Consider the following 17789-nt stretch of genomic DNA (forward strand, 5'->3'; position numbering starts at 1 on the left):
TCCACCCGCGGCCATCGTCGTCATCGGTAAGCGGCGATCGTATAGAGCTCTCGGTCGAAATAAACTGTACAGTAGCTATACGCACACACGTGTCGCGGAATCGCGAGGTGCGCCTCCTCTTTCTCTCTCTTCCATCACAGCCCGAGAGAGCCGCAGGAATCCGTGTAGGTATATATACCGAATGGCTCGCTCTCTCTCTCTCTCTCTCTCTCCTCCATTCAAGATAGAGGCAGGAACGTGGCGGGAGAGTAGCGCAAGATCTCTCGCGACTGCAGTGTGCGGCTGCTGTGTTGTTAGTCTCGCTGCGGCGGCGGCGGCGGCGGCGGCGGCGATTCCCCACTACTCACCTTCTCTCCTACCTACGTGCGCTGCCTACTACCACTTCCAGCGATCCGCTGCTGCTGCTGCTGCTGAGCTGCTCCTGCCTATACCTGTGAGCGCCGATGGATCTCTCGGCCCGCCGCAGAGTAACCGCGGCTCCCGGCAACGAGCGACGCGCGCACGGCTCAGCTGTACACTAGTATATACACTTAGTATCGTTTTCGCCGATCCCGCTCTCCGATCTCAGAGTGTGTTCCTCGCGTTGTGCGCATGGTGCGACGAGAGTTCGAGACATCATAAGGGGCGAGATCAGCGAGAGGTAGGTGTACACACACGCACAGGATCGACTATCGCCTTATCGGATCAGTGGGCCGCTCGCGGATGATGGGAAAAGGATCGGTTTGCGCAACGAAGCTTACGTCATCCTCTCTCTCTCTCTCTGTGTCTCTATTTACTCTCTGTCTCATCGCGCATGAATCAACCGACATATAGTACACTCGGCGTATCGTTTCCGCGACGGAAAGGGCTATAGAGGCGGAAAACGCGCGAGAGCCTGGAGCCTCAGAATAGCGAATCGTTGTCGTGCTGCTGCTGAAGAAGGGAAAGGTGAGCTGCAGCATCGGCTTAGGAGTAGCTTAGGCCGCGCTGCTGCCGCGCAGGAATGCGAGAAGGATCGAGAGAGAGAGAGACGGCGAGTTTTGCAAGCGAGCTCGCGCGATCGGGAATTAGTCGAGCCTCATCCGCAAAAGGCTCGACTTTGTATCGAGTCTCGCGCCGACTGCACTGGAAAATTCGATTCTCGCGCGCACCTGTTTTAACCTCCGTGTGACGCAATTCGGACCTTCGCATAGCTTATATTAAGCCGTTGCCGATCCCACGAGCCCATCGGTTTATACGATACAGCCATTCGGATTATACTCCGCTCGCGGAGAGAATAGACTCGCGTATGTAAGTATACGAGGTAGAGCAAGTTGCGCAGCAAGTGAAATTACGTAAGAGGCCGCCGTGAGCGCGAGTAGAGCTCTCCTTCTTTCGCGGGCACGCGCGAGCTCAGAGCTATTGTATACGCGCCAGTCCCGGTAAAATATATTTGTCTCCGTTTTCCCCTCTGATTACTCTTATGTTATAAGGTAGTTAAGGCGCCTGTCCGAGGAATCAAATTATTCTGCTTTCGGCCGCCGGCAGTGTGACGAAGTTCGTCGTTGTGAGAAGTGCGTATGAATTGAAAAATTACATAAAAGAAAGCGTGAGAGAATAGAGAGACACCGTATATAGCGGCGCTTTTTGTGCGCAACTTTTTCTTTCATGTAACGTTGATAACTGCGATAATAACAAAACAAAACAAAACAAAACAAAAAATACCTCCTCCCAATAACACACAGTCGAGGAAGAGCTGTAATTCCGGCGCGAATCGCTTATCTCACCCGAAGGATCTCGCTTTTCTCGCCGTGTATACTTTGCTATTATACGCGCCGTTTGATAGCGGCCTGTGTGTGTCTGTCTGTGTTTGCGCGAAGAGAAAGAAACGCGGGAGAAAGTTCGCGCTCTCTGCCGGCGGCGCGTGTCTGTACAGCGCGCTGATACGAATCGAAGGAGAGAGAGAGAGAGAGAGAGAGAGAGAACACATAACACTCCGTTTTCTCGGAATTTTCAAAAGCACACACGGCGCGCGGAAGTCGGCCGATAACTCTCTCTCTCTCTCTCTCTCTCTCTCTCTCTTCAATGTCACGCACGAAACGCTCGCACTCCCACGCCCATGATCTCAGCCGGGATGAATATGCATGCGGCGATTTTTCAGGAAAAATCCCGATCGATCGCACCCACGCCTCGGTAGCGAGCGAGCGAGCGACCGATCGGCTTTCATTCATCATTTTTCGTGCTCTCAGCGAGAGCGAGAGAGGCGCGTATATTTTCATTGAAAATGGCTGCGTCCTTGAGGAGGTCACGTGGTCTCTGCCCGCGAGAGCCGTGTGTATTATAGATATCTCTCTCTCTCTCTCTCTCTCTCTTTCGCGCGCGCGGCTGCTGCGCCTACTCTTTCTCGCGCGGCCACCCACGAGTCGATCACTCGCCCTGAAAGGACTCGTTTCTTCGGCTCGGATTTTTCAGAAATTAAACTGTTTTTCGAGTATCGCAGAGTTAGCGAGTCTTATACATATACCCTCGCGCGCGCGCATTTAAATCACCGCGCTCGGCGATTTAAACGCTCGACTCGTCGAGCCACCTCCTCCTCCTCCTCTCCTTTGTCCTCCTTTTTCTACACGCGTAAAGTCAGCTTTTATTTCTTTCCTCGAATCCGCAGACTCCGCGTCGAGATATACCTGTGTACAGCGCCGGCGAGGGAGAGAAAAACCGGATCCTTGTTATTGCCCGCGAGAGAGAGAGAGCATCGCGTCGTCGTTCTAATTGTCATGTTTATTGTTATTGTCGCCGCCACTGTAGTGCCGCCGCCGACTCTTATTCGTATAAATCGAGAGAGAGAGAGAGAGAGAAGGCTTTTTTGCGCGGGAAGGATTTATATGCGAGAACAGCTTTGATTTCCATCGCGCGAGCGCGGCCAGATTAAAAATGACGACTTACACGATTGAGATCGTACTGTACTCCTCTCTTGCTTTAATTAACGCCGAGGAGCGAATTCAGCGAAACCTGTTTTTCTGTATACTATACACAGCAGCTGCGTTAAATTTTTACGACTCCTCTCTGTGTAATGTGTATAAGGTATAGAATTAGAAAAAAAAAATCGTCGATTCTCACGCTCGTTAGCCGCTTTTTACTGCATATCTACGCCTGCTTATCTCTCTCTCTCTCTCTCGGACACACTGAGAGTGCTGTGTTATCGGAAAACTTTGTAATTCGTACGACTTGCCAGAAACGCGCTTCGGGAATTTCTGGAACGGCCCGAGAGCGTATTTCTCGGTTTCGTATTACGGAGCGTTATTTACGGTCAAAAACAAACTCGTCGACGCCGAGCCATAATGTATCAGCGTTTCGGGAGAGAAAAGACATTACATAAGAAGATAGCTGTGACGTACGCGCGTCTTAGTTAGCATAAAAAGTACCTTTAATTCATACTAAACAACGCGGTGCGCCGTTCCATTCTCATGTAAAACGCTCTTTTCTCTTTGGCGCGAGGCGCAAAAAGTGTCCTCCGAAAATATCGCCCGAACGGAAGATACGAGTCAGAGAGCTCCATTATCCTCTCGATCTCGCGGGCCGAAAATAAAAGAATAATAATCCCACGGCTTCCCAAGGCTCTCTCGAGTATAATGCAATCAGCGGCCGTTTTTTCACGCTCCGAAAGCCACAGCGGCGGCGGCGGCGCTTAGCGCGTGCGAGGCGACAATTAGCATCGCTGATTCACTTTTCTCTCTCTTACTCTCTTATTGCCTGTATTAAGTCGTCCTTTTTCGTCGAGTGCCGCTGCAGCGATATGGATGCACACACGCGACGGCCGTTTCTTCTTTTTCGGGTCGAATCATTCTTATACACTGCACTCTTAGCACATAACACAGCTCGGGCCGTGTATCCGTACTTTCCAATTACGCGAGCGATCATCCGCTCGTGTTTATAAACTCCTCCTTCGTAGCATCGTCTCAGCGAAAATCCGTGGAATCACCGGCGAGAAAAAAAAAAAGAGTCTCACTCGAGCGACAAGCCATATAAACGAAAACCGGTCGTCCCGAGGTGGGAGTGGCGCGAAAGGTGTCTCTCTGATAAGAGAACAGCTTACCCTCTGCACCTTGTATATGCGCGTATATTCTCGGCGCTCGTGTCACTCCACTACGACGCATAAATATAATATATCCGCAAAGCTGTCTACATCGAGTGTATATAAAGCGCGACGACTAAGTGACGCACCGCGATCGCGTGGGCTCACGTCATGCGCATATCCAATGGACTGCGAGCGCGAACGTGTGTGTGTGTGTGTGTCTCGCGGATGGCCTTTTACAGGCGTAATTCGAGACCGCAAGGACGCGAGCGCCGAACCTCTGCGAGAGAGCTATTTTTTCCTCTTCCTTCGCACCTAACATATAGCGTTTACCGTAAGGATGCAGTCGAAGGATCGGTTCTCCGTTTTTTTTTTTTTTTTTTTTATATGATCGAGGGAAAATTCGATCAATGTAACGTTCATTCTGCGAGAGCGTAATTGTAATATCCCGTAATAACCGAGGTGAAGATCGGCGCCGAATTGGAAAAAGAAAAAAAAAAAAAAACGCTCGATTCGGGGCCAAAGCGTCGCGGCACATCGAGGAAAAGTGTCACGTATAGTCCGAAGCGAGTTAACCGAAGGCTGCGAGTCCTTTTTTCTGTAACTCTGTCTCGGCAGTCGGCGCGTGTCGCAATGACTCGTCGCGTTCGCGGGACCGACTCGACTAATAAAGCACATGCACGCGCCTATAGCCTTACACGCGTGTTATTTTCCCGGGTCTTTCTCGCGTCGAACTCGTCGTCGCTTAGGAATTAACTCTTGTCTTGCGAGTTTCGGGAACTCGTCGTTGCATTGTTCGCTACTGGCATACTCCTCGCCGTGACTCTGAAAAGCGTACATACTGGGCTTGGACGCGACAATCGCGCTAATAAGTGTGTTACGCTCGTAACTATATTCTCCTCCTTAGAGCGATTGCTTTTCATTGTTTCGGAGCTGCTCCTTCGCTGGTTTGTTTAGGGTTTTACGGCTTTTGAAAGTCGTAGAAAGCCGCTATACTCGCGCGCGAATTTCTCTTTGTCGAAATGCAAGCCGAGTTATCTAATAATTTTCTATGTGCGGGTATAGAGTAAAATTCGCGGCGATCGGAGCCGTCGATACAGCGGGGTATGAGACTTTCCTTAAAAGAGATTTTTCTCGCTTGTAGGTCAGGAAGCGAGATGAATCTGAGCTCGGGAATAGCGTGACTCAAGAGCGATGGAGGTGATCTCGACGCGTCGATACGAGGTTCGGCCTCCGGCCGATTCTCATGCTTCTATTCTAGTGAGTACAATACAAGCCTTGGAGAATTTTTCAACTGCCTTTATGCACAATACCCAATAAACCGCGAATAATTTCCAGCTCGATCCGGCCAACGCCGTTGCCACAGTTAAGGAAGGTGCGTATCGTGCCTTTATAACCAGAGCTATTATCTCGTACAGACTCGTCCGTTAACGCTTTGTTGGTGTCTTTTAACAGAGGAATGGGAGACGCGGAAGAAGAAGGAGATCACGACGACGCGTCAGATCGAGACGCGGGTGAAGCGCCAGGTCGTCCTGGAGGACGGCGAGGTCGTCGTTGACTCCGGGCCCCTCGTCACGACCAACACGACCGAGGACGTCGAGCAGCAGGAGCACACCACTCAGGAGGTACGTGTTTATTACGAAAGCTAATAGCGCGAAAGATGTACTATAGTTCGTAATGCACTTGATCGGCAGAGACGCACGACTGGCGACGAACCGCAGAAGCTCGACTGGCCGGCCGACGCGAAACCCGGAGCCGTCGTCCAGAAGGAGCTGAACGAGACGATCGTCAAGAGCCGCGAGGAGATCGAGGAGCTGCTCGAGACCGAAGATCGGCAACAGCTCGGCGACATCACCGACGAGGTATATACGCGTATACGATTCGGCTAATTACGTAATACTCCATAGACGCACCTTCGCATTCCTCTCTCGGAAATCACAACTATTCGCGCGAGCAGATGCAGATCGGCGTACATCCCTTCTTACAATTCGCTCTCGGTACTATAGCTTTCAGTTAATTACATAGAGTAGAAAGGTCGTTCCGCCCGTCCGAGTGTGCAGCGGATAAACGGATACGCGTCGCATCGGGCTTTGTTTGCCGATAATTGTTATATCCATCCTAGGCTGGCTATAAGGAGGAAAATCGGCGGGGATGCGCGGATCGAGCGAGAGAAAGAGAGAGAGAGAGAGGGCGGAGAGGGAGTGTGGAATTAAAATAGGAAGAGAGCCCAGGTATACAGGTATATACACACGCGGATACGCTCAGCTCGGGCGCCGATAATCTCTCGATTCCTATAGGTAGCGCCTGTATAGCTGTATATACTTTCTCTCCCTCTCCCTCTCTCTGCTCTCGCGAGAGATGAGCATAGTGCACACGGACACGCGGAGAGAGGAAGATCGAGCGAACGACCACCGGAGCCTGGGTCCTGCGCATCAGTATCCCCGCGCGAACCGAGCCGTGAGCGCCGAGCGCTATATTACCACTGCCGCCGCCGTTAAGCTCTAGCCGACTTCCTGGACTCGCGAGATATTACATCGGAAGAGGGGGGGGGGGAGAAAGAGATCCGCGAGGAATTCCTCGAGTCGACCTTCCCGCCGCCAGTTGCGTTATAATATATAAGCGTACAGGAAAGACGAGTCGCTCGCTATTCAAAGTACACAAGTGCGGGTAAGTATATATATTATACGAGTAGCTGTTACAAGATCGCGCGCTCGGCGAGCAGTGAAAGTGTCGATCGGCGCAAGAATGCAGCGAGCGCCTACTATATACGCTGCTGCAGACAATATATATATATAAATTCGCTCGAGTCTATAATAGACAGCGCGAACATTGAGTTGATCCCTCGCGTACCACCTCGCACCTGTCCACAGGCGTACCTGCAGGCGGTGCGCAACAACCGGGGCGACCTGAGGGTGGCCCTCGCCGAGTCGAAGCGGCAGCTGTCGGGTCCGCGGGTCCTCCAGCACACGACGAGGTCGAACAAGGTCGTCGACACGGAGAAGACGCTAGAGCGCAGCGAGCTCAAACAGGACGGACAGATCGTCACCGAGAGGAAGACCACCGTTGAGCACGAGGAGGTCAGTGTGTTGCGCTTACTTTTCATTTCGGCTGATTGGGTGTCTACTTTTACCCGGTTGCATTAATCGAACGCGCCTGATTAGCCGCCATTTCGTATGTATACTTACGCGTTATCTAATCCTATACCGTTCTAATTTGAAGCTCCGTAAAAAGGTCTAATTAGCCGCGCGTCGATAGTCAATAACGTACGCGCTTACCGATACAGAAAATTATCATACCCAGTTTACAGTCCATAAAAGTCGGCCGTTTCGTCGAATTTATCGCGCCAATTATCGCGGCACTCGATTTTATCGAAATATATACTAAACCCCTGCCCCGAGACAGATAAAGGACGACGAGCTGCCCGAGGGCCTGGAGGACGAGGCCCGAGAGGTGCGCAAGGAGGCGAGTCAGCGCTACGTCAAGACCCGCGACGAGGACATCGTCGACTACGTCAAGCCGAACGGCGAGCGGCTGGCGCGCGAGATGCGTTTCGTCTCCGTGACGACGGAGGCCGAGCGGACCGGCGAGTGGCCCCCGGAAGCTCCGGCTTCTGGAATCCGCTCCGGTAGACTCCACGGCAAGCACGGTACGTTTGAATTTTTTCAAATTTTTTCTCTCCATTAATTCTCATTAACACGCTGCTGCTGCTGCTGCTGCTGCTGCTGCTTCTAATCCGTTCACACCTCACGCTAACCACTCCGAGACACGCGCGATCGCGTATGTACCGAAAGCTCGAAGCAGCGGCGAGTTGGGATCGATTCGAACGAGCGGCCGTGTGTGAGGAGAGAGTATAACGCGTAAGCACACCCCCGCAGGATCTCCACCGAATAACAACAACAACAACAACAACAACGTGGCTTCGGCCGCCTCGCGGAAGGACGCCCTGACGAGGAAGCCGCTCGACCTGGAGGAGGAGGACGAGGCCAGGAAGTTCGAGACGTCCAAGTGGCTGGAGAGCCACTTCGGCAGCGAGTCGAGGTCGTCCCACGGCGGCTCCATCGAGGACGAGCCCCTGGCCAACGGGCACTCGACCAACACGAGCTACATCAACGTCACCATCAAGTCCGCCTGTCCGCCCCAGAGCTCGAGGAAGAGGCACGAGGAGGAGTTCAGCCAGCAGAGCACCACGACCACCAAGCGGGAGCAGCACTCGACCTCGCCCAGCGGCTACTTTCAGGGCATCAGCGAGTGGTCCGAGAGATACCAGTCCACGGGTGCGTTGCTTTATTTTACGCCGCTGCAGTTCTCTGCCACGATCCGACTCGCGACGATCGTTTGTTTTTATCATTTTTTTCATGCGCAATCGTTTACTAATGGCCGAAATTAATATTTTTAATTTTTTTCCGCCGCTTCTTTAATACGCGCGAAAATTCCTAACTCGAAACGCGACTCCATCGCGTACTTTAATTAACGCTTATCGATCGAGCAGAGAAGCAAAACAGCCAGCAGGTCAGGGCCAAGTCCCCGGTGCAGTACATCGTCGAGCGGACGCGCGAGTCGTCCCGGAGCAACGGACACGGCCAGCCCTCGGTCGCGCTGGAGAACGCAAGGAACCACAAGGAGTCGCACAGCTCCTCGTACTCCCGCCGTCACCAGGAGCACCAGCAGCAGAGACCTAAGGCCGATCCGCCGTCGCCGCCCATGCGCAGGAAGGCCAAGGAGCAGCCGCAGGTGGTGACGAGCAGCCGGACCGAGCGCAGCTACCAGGAGACGCTGTCCCCGCCGAGAGCCGCCAGTCCGGTGCACGTGGTGCAGCGCACCTGGGAGAGCCGCAACCGGGACGTCCAGCAGGAGGACCGGCGCGGCAACGGCCGCGGCAACCACGACGCCCGGGTCATCAAGCAGGAGTACGTGACGTCGAGCAGCCGCAGGCGCACCCCCGATCCCGAGTCCAGGTCGCCCTCGCCCAGGAGGGACAAGAAGGAGCACGCCAGGCCCTCGAAATGTAATCCTCGACTTCGCTTTGACGAAGAAACTTATCCAGAAACGTCGTTCTCGAATCGTTATAATTCTTTTCAGCTCCCAGCCCGTCCAAGTACAAGATCGGCGAGTCCTTCCGCAAGCTCGTGGGCAAACTCCGCTCCGCGAGCTCCGAGCGCCGGGGCAACGGCAACAAGCGCCCGGGCAGCAGCTCGACCTCCCAGCTGACCCAGACAGAAGACAACAGCTCGACCTACCTGCAGTACAACTCGGTCGACCGCAACATCCCCCTGGGCCCGGAGTACGATCGCGACGTCACCGACGATCGCGGCCGATCTACTCCTCCGGAACGCCCGCCCAGGTCGCCCCGCAACCCCAACGTCGCCAGCAGTATGCACAACCTCAGCAGCGCGACGTCGAGCAGCCAAAAGTACAAGAACTCGAGGTCCAGCAGTCCCAGGCTGCACAAGGAGAACCGGGACGAGTACGCCAGGGAGAGCAACTCGCACGTCAAGAGGGAGAGCTCGGCCCAACCGATCCACCGGTACTACCTCGGCGAGGACCCGTTCGGTAGCATCTACGGCAAGGAGAAGGGCTACAGGGAGGCCAAGCTGCACTCGAGACATCGCAGGCCCATCGACGAGGAGTACAGGTAAACCCCATGTCTGGCTAATATTCAATCTTTCATTTATATTTTATAGCGTTGATATCGCGCGACACAGGCGAGCGCGCGGTGTTTTCATAAAAGACTAAATTTTTCAATAAGCTTGTCATTAATTTATTAATATACGTGTTATTCTTTACATTCTACAATATCAAGAGCGACAAACTCACTTGATTCTTTTGCTGGTGCGTTATTTAATTGGAGCGATTTTTATGCGAGATATCTTATTATAGCATGCGACATGATCGTTTATCACACAATTCTCATGTCTCTCTACATATAGCATACTTTTTTATCCGTATACCGTATACCGACTCCGAGAACACTAGATGTACATAACGTAGGATTGTAGACTTTATACCTTTATACATTATACTACCTAAGACAAATGTACTACTTTGCTCTTAAAGGCTCAATAAAAACTTTATTAAACCAAAAAAGTCAGAGAACGATTTTTTCACACATCCTCCACATGGCACGACATTATTATATCTAACCCTCACTCATGAAACTCGTTTGCGTAAGTCGCACTAACTCACTACTATACAACATAAGTAGGGATCTTTTCAGCTCCAATTAAAACAAAATAAAAAGTCTCTCTTATAAACTCACTGACGCTATTGACATTGTACGATGTATATATACTTGTAAAACCGATACGAGAAAAAAATCCAAGCTTGCACCGCCTGCACCCTCAAAACGACCGAATCATCTTGTTTCTTGCAGCAACGAGCCGAGCTCCCTCGGCCGCTTCAGCAAATCGACCAGCCGACTGGCCAACGACTACGAGCTCAACGAGCGCCACGAGCGCATGAGCGCCCAGACACTGCCCAGAAAGATCCACAACAGCAGCAGTCAGTCCCGCAGTCAGCAGCAGCAGCAGCAGCAGCAACAGCAGCACAGCACGACGACCAAGACCACGACGACGACGACCACGTCGCGTCGACAGATGAGCAGGGACAGCTCGTCGCCGGTCTCGAGGTACCAGAACGGCTACAGCAGCCAGGAGTCGCCGTCCCGGCAGTACGGCAGCATGATCAACATCTCGTTCAAGAACCACGTCAACACCTCGCCTCAGCCCAAGACGACGCACTTCGTCCAGACGACCATCAACACTCAGCCGCCGCCAGTGCCACCTAAGAAGCCCGAGAGGACTTACAAGTCCACCCTGTCGAGGAGCAAGAGCTTCAACGTCGAGATAGCGGATGACGGACTGGTCAGCACGCCCAAGACCAACAGCTACAGCAACGGCAACAACATCAGGTCCACTTCGCAGCTGAATCGTCTGGACGAGTCGCCGCCGCCGCTCAAAAGTCCCGGTATCCTGGCCAGCATCAGCAGAAGCAACAGGGACCTGATGATGAGAAACGGAAAGCACGAGTACTGAACGCTATGAATGTTGATTTTTATTCCCGACGTTTTCGATTATTTTTGAGTATACTAAAAATTATTAGATAACTCGTGGTTACGAGACGTCTGCTCTACGTCGGCAGAGCCGAAATTTTAACAAGTCTCACTATGCATTTCTATATAGTGTTAACTCGAGAGAAAGCTATGAGTTATTTCACGTGCCTACTTATTTAAGCCCTCGAAGGAGTATAAGGTTGTCAACAAGTACCAAGAGCTTTATACAGTTTTATGTTTTTTTTTTTAATTTTTTTTATCTTTGTATACACCAGAGATTAGAAAAGACTCGTTAATATTTGACAATATCAAATTTTATGAACACTTGAGAGTTGTTGATATATATATTTCTTTCTTTCTTTTGAAGAATCTTGAGTTTATAAAATTATATTATGTCTTAGACGTTTGATTTTTATCTTTTTTTTTTCTTTCTTTTTATTCTTTCCAGAAGAGGTTATTAAAAAGAATAGAATATATATTATTAGTTTAAGCTCTACGTTTGTAATAAATTGTATACTTCTGTAAGAGATAAACAATGAATTAATTTATAGAGAATAGTGGCTGCCATTCGTCAAGTAGCGTCTACTTGATAAAAATCACAAAAACTACACGTGTATCTAGCTATTAAGGATCTAGAGATAGATCGAATTTTTGTAGCCTGCCATTAACCACTACTAGCTACTGACCTTAAATTAACATCTCAAACATTAACAATGATAAAAATCAATAAATACTTCTAAGAACGTTCACAACGTAATGAACAAAAAAAGGTGCATCAATGTTCTGTCATTTGTAAAAGAAATCTCGCGAATCCTCCAAGACACCGATATATAATATGACTGCACGCAAACACGTCAATAGGCCTTTTAAAGAACATAGCGCTCGCGCGTGTTTTCATAAAGTGTTAGAAAAAGGAATGTGTATATGTAATATATAAAATATAAAAATAGGCTGTCAAACGAGATTATATATATATATATAAAAGCTTAGTCTGAGAAAGAGACGCGCGAGAAGGCGAGAGAAACCTGCGGCCTTCCTAACGAGGCGTTTGTTTGTTTTTGTGTTTCCTTAAAGAGTATTTTTTCGTCGAGCTCGTTGTCGTTCCCACAGTTCACTTGGTTTTCCTCTTCTTCGAGGAGACTCGGTTGATCTCGCGGATCTTCCTCAACGACAGGATCATTATCAGGGCGTTGAGCACGTACGTGCTCACGCACACGATGCAGACGTCCTCCAGCAGGTAGAGGATGCGCGACAGGTAGATCGAGAAGAGGTTCGAGATAATTGACACGATCAGCATGAGCGCGGTGTTCCAGTAGTTGTTGAACAGACCTGAAAGCGATAAGTATACTTAAAAGTCGAACGACGTAGGCAAAGATGTAACGAAGTTATACTCACTGAGCGAAGCCACCGTCGTGTAGAAAACTATCCCGAAGAGACTGTTGGGCAGGTAGAACTGCGAATCCTTTGGAATCAGGCCAAATCCCTTGCCGTATCTGCAAAAAATAAGAAATAAGATTAAATTCTTCGCGAACTCTCGAGAGCGAGAGATACGATTAAAAAACAAATATTGTGTGCAGTCTCTGACGCAATTGGAGATACGCCTTCTCGCGGATAAATTGTTGTATACGTGGGCGCTCTCTATAGCATCGTACATATATTGTTAACGCGTTCATTTCCCCTCGTATAAATATTCCAGGCCGCGGAGCAATTTCGTAATCAGCATCGTCGATAAGCATCGCCGAATTCGATTAGACCATCGCCGGCGTCAGGTTAAAAATACCCAACGCCACACAGTTTATCGATAAAAATATAGAAACGAACACGGAAAAACGGATAAGCCGGCAAACACGTCGCGATGCGACTAAATCAAAATCTGTTTGCTATTCGTTTGGCTTATCTAAATTTACAAAAGTGCCGGAGGCTCGTAAAACGAGCATCTGCCGGTTCGCGACGGAGATGTGCTCTCGGCATCGCAGCGTTGTAAAATGAATTACCGCGCGTTGAAAAGTTAAAACAAACAGTCGCGCCGCCCTGGTACACAAACTGTACAGCGGCTGTATACGTTCCGGAAGCCATAGCCGTGCGTCGTCGAGGGGATTATTTTTTTTCTCTTTTCGAGCAAGTATAAACATCGTTGTTGCAGACGACGGCGCGCGATGGTCGAGGGGACTATACCGTTGCTCCGAAGGTGCGCGACGGAGCTTTTGATCGATCGAGCCTATCGACCGACGGAAACGTACGCGTAACGCGATTAAGATGTGTCAACCGTCGAAGGGCTGCACGATGAATTAGTAAAGACGAGTATACAGAGATTCGAGGGGGATTACTTTGCCGAGAGCCGATTATAAGATTATAGCTGTGAGGCTTACTCGGACATGAAGGCCTTGGTGCAGCTGACGTGCTCGCTGATGTCGCAGTAGGGCTGGTAGTCCTTGTCCTTCTCCTTGGCCGTCTCGACGACGTAGGCGTAGTAGGAGACGCCGACGCCGATGAGGCAGAGCCAGAGCAGCGCTGCGTCCAGTCGCTGCATCGAGTACGTCGCCATCTTCTTCTCCACTGTCATTTTCAACGCTTCAGTTATACTCTCCCGACAACTTGTTATCAGCAGACCCGAGCTTTGTCGGCTTTCTCCGCGTCTAGCTCGCAGCTCGACGATCGAATGCCGTCTGCCCGCCTTCGGACACTGTATACTCCGTCCAGTTGGCGCGGAAGAGAAAGAGGGAAAGTTCGCGCAGTCGCTCTCGAACCCGCGACTCGCTCATATGTCTATGTACAAAGTATATAAGAAATATAGAATACAGATGTACCTATATGCACACTGCACAACAAGTGCGTACTTTGGGAATTTTCCGATTTTCACGGGGCACGACTGTAGGCACTGGTACTCGGGATGTAAGGACCTTCTGACTGCGAGGAACGAGCCACTGGGGACGAGCGCGAGTTTTGCGCGAGGGAAACGAGACCCGCGCGCGATCAATACGTGCGAGCCGTGTGTTATGGCGCGCTTGTACGATGTGTATATTATATTGGTAGCTTATCCCGGCCGGATTCGAATTTGAATATTGAACGCGCGCGCTCTTCTTCCGACACTTGTCGCCCCGGATTATATCCGAGCTGTCGTGCCGGTAGTAGTCGGGGAAAATTAATCCGCTCGATGGAGCGGAAACGCTGGCTCGTGTGAGCGGTGCAAGAAATAGCATAGTGCCGTCTTTTGTATTCGGAAACCAATCACTGTACCAATTGTTCTTTTTGAAACACATAGTTTATTATACATATCTAGACACTGACTCGTGGAAAATTTTCAAATGTTGAGCGATGATCTTTTTCAATTTTTGTTCAGCTATGTACACATACATGGTGATGGACATGATTCCAAAATAATGTATATCAAGTGTTCGCTATAATACATTACTTTATTATTCATAAGTGGTAGTCATTAATATTAATGTTTATAATTATTATAAAAAATACTTTACCTAAAATACAAAAATGAAAAACGCTACTGAAAAATTTCCGTTAAACTCATCAAGACTCAAACACTTAAAAGTTCAAATTTATATAACTAATAATGTTCATGCAGTAGTTGCTTTTTTATATAAATTTAATCGGTGATTATTTTTCTTTTCTTTTTTTAGAAAAAACTTTGCTCAGACCCTGCTTTAGCTCGGTCGATCTCGGGATCAATGAAACATAATCGTACTTTCGACAGCCAGCGAGCTAATAAGTGTAACAAATGAAAAGTTATTTTTACTCAAGAGTAGCTTGACTTGATCACGCTACTCTTGATTCAAACAAGGAATCGTTTTGTCTTATGAAACCGGCAATCATTCATGGAGGAGTCATAAGAAATAAATATGAGCAGTAGATTAAAAGTGTGTTCGATATCTTGCCATCGCCGAAATGGACTGGAGTTTATGTAGTTACGAAATCGTTGATTAAGCGTGGAAGTCATCCTGCTCCGATGAGTGTTGCCAAAGGGATGCAGGATACATAAATTCCTAAGAGCGAGGCGCCACGTTCACGTTCACATCGGAAATATCAGGTTCGATAAAAAATTCATTCTTGCGGTGCCATTGCTCGCGCTTGCGCTCGTACTCGTTTCTCGTATTCTAAACGATTTTGGCTAAAAGTGGGAAAGAATAGTTGCATCAACCTGGGGCATGAAAATCAATGCAAACTGATTTCAAAATATTGCGCAAGACTTACCAGTAGATTGTGTAAGCTTCTGCTTGTGCGGGATCCTTTACATTGGGCTCGTTTAACAAGTCCTGAATACCAAGAAGGATTTGTTTAATTGTAATTGCAGGCCTCCAGTCTTTCTCTTCATCCAACAGAGATAGGCACACTGTGCCCGATGGGTAGACATTTGGATGGAAGAGCGGTGGCTCGAATTTACATTTTGGTGGACTCGAGGGGTAGTCATCTTTGAAGATCATACGCAACTTGTATAGACCACCTTCCCATGGAGTCTGCAAATGATTATGGATTAGTTTAATGTCAATAACAGTAAATACGGGAAGAGCCAAGCTGTTACAAACAAAACCTACTCCTTTCTTTCCTGGTATTGCACATTCCCAACTCATCAAATTCAGAGTTCCATCGGGATTCTTCGTGGGGCGAGCAACGAATCCCTGCAATAATCATCAAGAGCTTATTAGTGGCAGTTAGTTTACATCAAGCATTAGCGAAGCATGTGCCATGCGTAGCAACCTTGACTCCAAAGATACTCTACGAGTCCTAACTTAAAATAGGAAATCTGGGTCTTATGTATCAATAAAATAGTATCTAGATAAGATGAATTTCCCATTTTCAGATGAGACAATTCTGCACAGAATTATCTAAGATGATAACATCATCTAGATAAACAAAAGCCTGCAAATGGAAAGATCTAGAATGAATGTTAGGACAAAACAAAAACAGCAAATATGATATTTCTGATCATCGATCGGCCAGCACGCGACCTGCCATGTTTCATCGTAAAAAGTAACTTCAATTCAGAGAATGGAAAAAATAGGGTTATGTATTCAAATTCTTACCGCTTCTCCGAAGCGGCTTTTGTTTACAGTAGCTGCGCGCCGATGCATCCGTGCACGATTTTAGCCAGACGTGAAGCTCGCGATCGAAAGATTGACGATCCTGCATTTTTCTACTCGTTCGTGAGACACGGGACATTCGCGAGCACACCCTCGACACATGCACTACGGCGATATCGCTGAAAAGTTAACCTTCAAAGATCCTCCCGACACACAGCGCGCGCACGCTCACTCTCACAATCACCAGCTAAAAAATTCCACTTACAAAGGGATGATCCTTCCTCCAGGCTTTCCGCTCCTCCGCGAGTCTAGCAATAGCGATGCCCGACATTCTCTGCAACAAAAACAATAGCTCTCAGTATCGGCGGCCCGTTTGAGCGTGACTGAACAGCAGCAGCGTAGAGAGCGGCACAGCTGCAGCCAGCAACGCGGGCTTTCGCCGCGCCGCGCGAAACTCTCGGGAAGCATTTTTTTTACCAGGTATGTATACGCTCACAAAGCAGTTGATCAGCGACGACGAGTTGTGCACACGTTGCCCTTACCGAAGACGCCGCGACGATCCTCTCGAGCTCGAAGCGCGCGAACTGCGTCGGTGATGGAAAATTATTCACACCTGCCGATGCCTAGACAGACATACACACACACACACTGCTCGCGCGCGCGCCCTCAAATAACGCTACTTCCACCGAGAGATGCTAAGTAGTGCTCGCTGGTGGTTCGCTGTTTTTTTTTTCTCCAAGTGCCGTCTGAGCTCGCGCGAGGTGGGAAGTTGAATCAAAGTAGATTCTGAAAATTGCGTGTGTTCGCAAAACTAATGAAAACGTCCACCGGCGCGTCGCCGGAATAAGTGTCGAGTGGTATCCACTTCCGGCGAGTTCTAACTAGCCGAAGGAATCCCTTGGCAGGCATCTGTCTTACCAACAAGATGAGATAAGATACATAACCTAAGAGCAGATTGTTATGCAGCTCTCCTCCGCCTCTCACTCGGCTTTTCAAGCTTATCAAAGACGTAATAAGTGATTTTTCACTTAGCTCGTTCCACCCACGCTCTATCGAAATTCGGGCGATCTTATTCTGGAAGTTAACTATTGCGTCGGTTTTTTTCAAAAATCATCTCTTTTGATATCTAGAATTTCATCTCGAATTCATCTCAGATGATTCCGCCAATCGAAAACTGATTACCTTTCGTTAAGCGTTAGAAATGCATTCGGACATCGTTGAAAAATTCATTAATATTTTTTCCTAACAATCGGGCAGAATCAATACAATTGTTGCAGACCCCGATGCTCAGATGTCGTATCGGATAAATGACTCGTTTTAATCTTAGATAATGGAACGCAGATGGATTCCAGATGTTGCTAACGAGTCGAGAGACAAGTTAGTTTTCCTGGTAAAGGAGATCAAGGATTAGAAACCGCATGGTTCTATTTGCATGGAAATGATCGTTGCGTAAGACAAAAAATAATAACTACGAGCATCGCGAACGATAATATTGGAAACCTATCGATCGGCAAACCTTGCCGTGCTATCGACATTTCCACGAGATCAATACGAAAACACGGACTAAAACAGTTATTATTAGATTATACCCAAGAGTTTGAAGCCCGCGCCGGTTGTCGCCGCAATGCGAACGGTCTTTATTTACACTCTACTCGGCGCCGCTCTCCGCGGACCCGCC

At 49.1% G+C, this 17789-nt stretch overlaps 3 protein-coding genes across 9 annotated transcripts; 1 reads left to right on the plus strand and 2 right to left on the minus strand.

The window, feature by feature from the left end:
• Positions 1-294: 294 nt before the first annotated feature.
• Positions 295-11847, plus strand: LOC100121171 (serine/arginine repetitive matrix protein 2). Of its 3 annotated transcripts, none has more exons than XM_008218102.3 (11): positions 295-640; positions 5175-5290; positions 5369-5405; positions 5486-5655; positions 5725-5892; positions 6901-7107; positions 7433-7676; positions 7906-8304; positions 8520-9035; positions 9110-9662; positions 10401-11847. In XM_008218102.3, exons 2-11 carry the CDS (start codon positions 5225-5227, stop codon positions 11059-11061), a joined length of 3021 nt encoding a protein of 1006 aa, XP_008216324.1. In that variant the 5' UTR covers positions 295-640; positions 5175-5224; the 3' UTR covers positions 11062-11847. The 3 variants fall into 3 exon arrangements, with proteins under 3 accessions (XP_008216324.1, XP_016837243.1, XP_031780033.1); XM_031924173.2 differs by lacking the exon at positions 295-640 and adding an exon at positions 1249-1269; XM_016981754.3 differs by lacking the exon at positions 7906-8304.
• LOC100121150 (vitamin K epoxide reductase complex subunit 1) lies at positions 11304-14189 on the minus strand. Of its 3 annotated transcripts, none has more exons than XM_001604686.6 (3): positions 13448-14189; positions 12474-12571; positions 11304-12407 (listed from the first exon to the last, which is right to left on the minus strand). In XM_001604686.6, exons 1-3 carry the CDS (start codon positions 13639-13641, stop codon positions 12190-12192), a joined length of 510 nt encoding a protein of 169 aa, XP_001604736.1. In that variant the 5' UTR covers positions 13642-14189; the 3' UTR covers positions 11304-12189. The 3 variants fall into 3 exon arrangements, with proteins under 3 accessions (XP_001604736.1, XP_032453393.1, XP_032453394.1); XM_032597502.1 differs by lacking the exon at positions 13448-14189 and adding an exon at positions 12986-13101; XM_032597503.1 differs by lacking the exon at positions 13448-14189 and adding an exon at positions 12664-13053.
• A 132-nt stretch (positions 14190-14321) lies between these two features.
• Positions 14322-16989, minus strand: LOC100115750 (SUMO-conjugating enzyme UBC9-B). 3 transcript variants are annotated; one of them, XM_032597504.1, is made up of 6 exons: positions 16589-16972; positions 16377-16445; positions 16115-16290; positions 15626-15709; positions 15285-15547; positions 14322-15201 (listed from the first exon to the last, which is right to left on the minus strand). In XM_032597504.1, exons 3-6 carry the CDS (start codon positions 16160-16162, stop codon positions 15135-15137), a joined length of 462 nt encoding a protein of 153 aa, XP_032453395.1. In that variant the 5' UTR covers positions 16163-16290; positions 16377-16445; positions 16589-16972; the 3' UTR covers positions 14322-15134. The 3 variants fall into 3 exon arrangements, with proteins under 3 accessions (XP_032453395.1, XP_008216322.2, XP_001606115.2); XM_008218100.4 differs by lacking the exon at positions 16115-16290 and having other exon boundaries at positions 16654-16989; XM_001606065.6 differs by lacking the exon at positions 16115-16290 and having other exon boundaries at positions 16589-16985.
• Between the last annotated feature and the right edge of the window lie 800 nt (positions 16990-17789).

The sequence above is a fragment of the Nasonia vitripennis genome, chromosome 2, assembly GCF_009193385.2.
Source record: "Nasonia vitripennis strain AsymCx chromosome 2, Nvit_psr_1.1, whole genome shotgun sequence".
Taxonomy (NCBI): domain Eukaryota; kingdom Metazoa; phylum Arthropoda; class Insecta; order Hymenoptera; family Pteromalidae; genus Nasonia; species Nasonia vitripennis.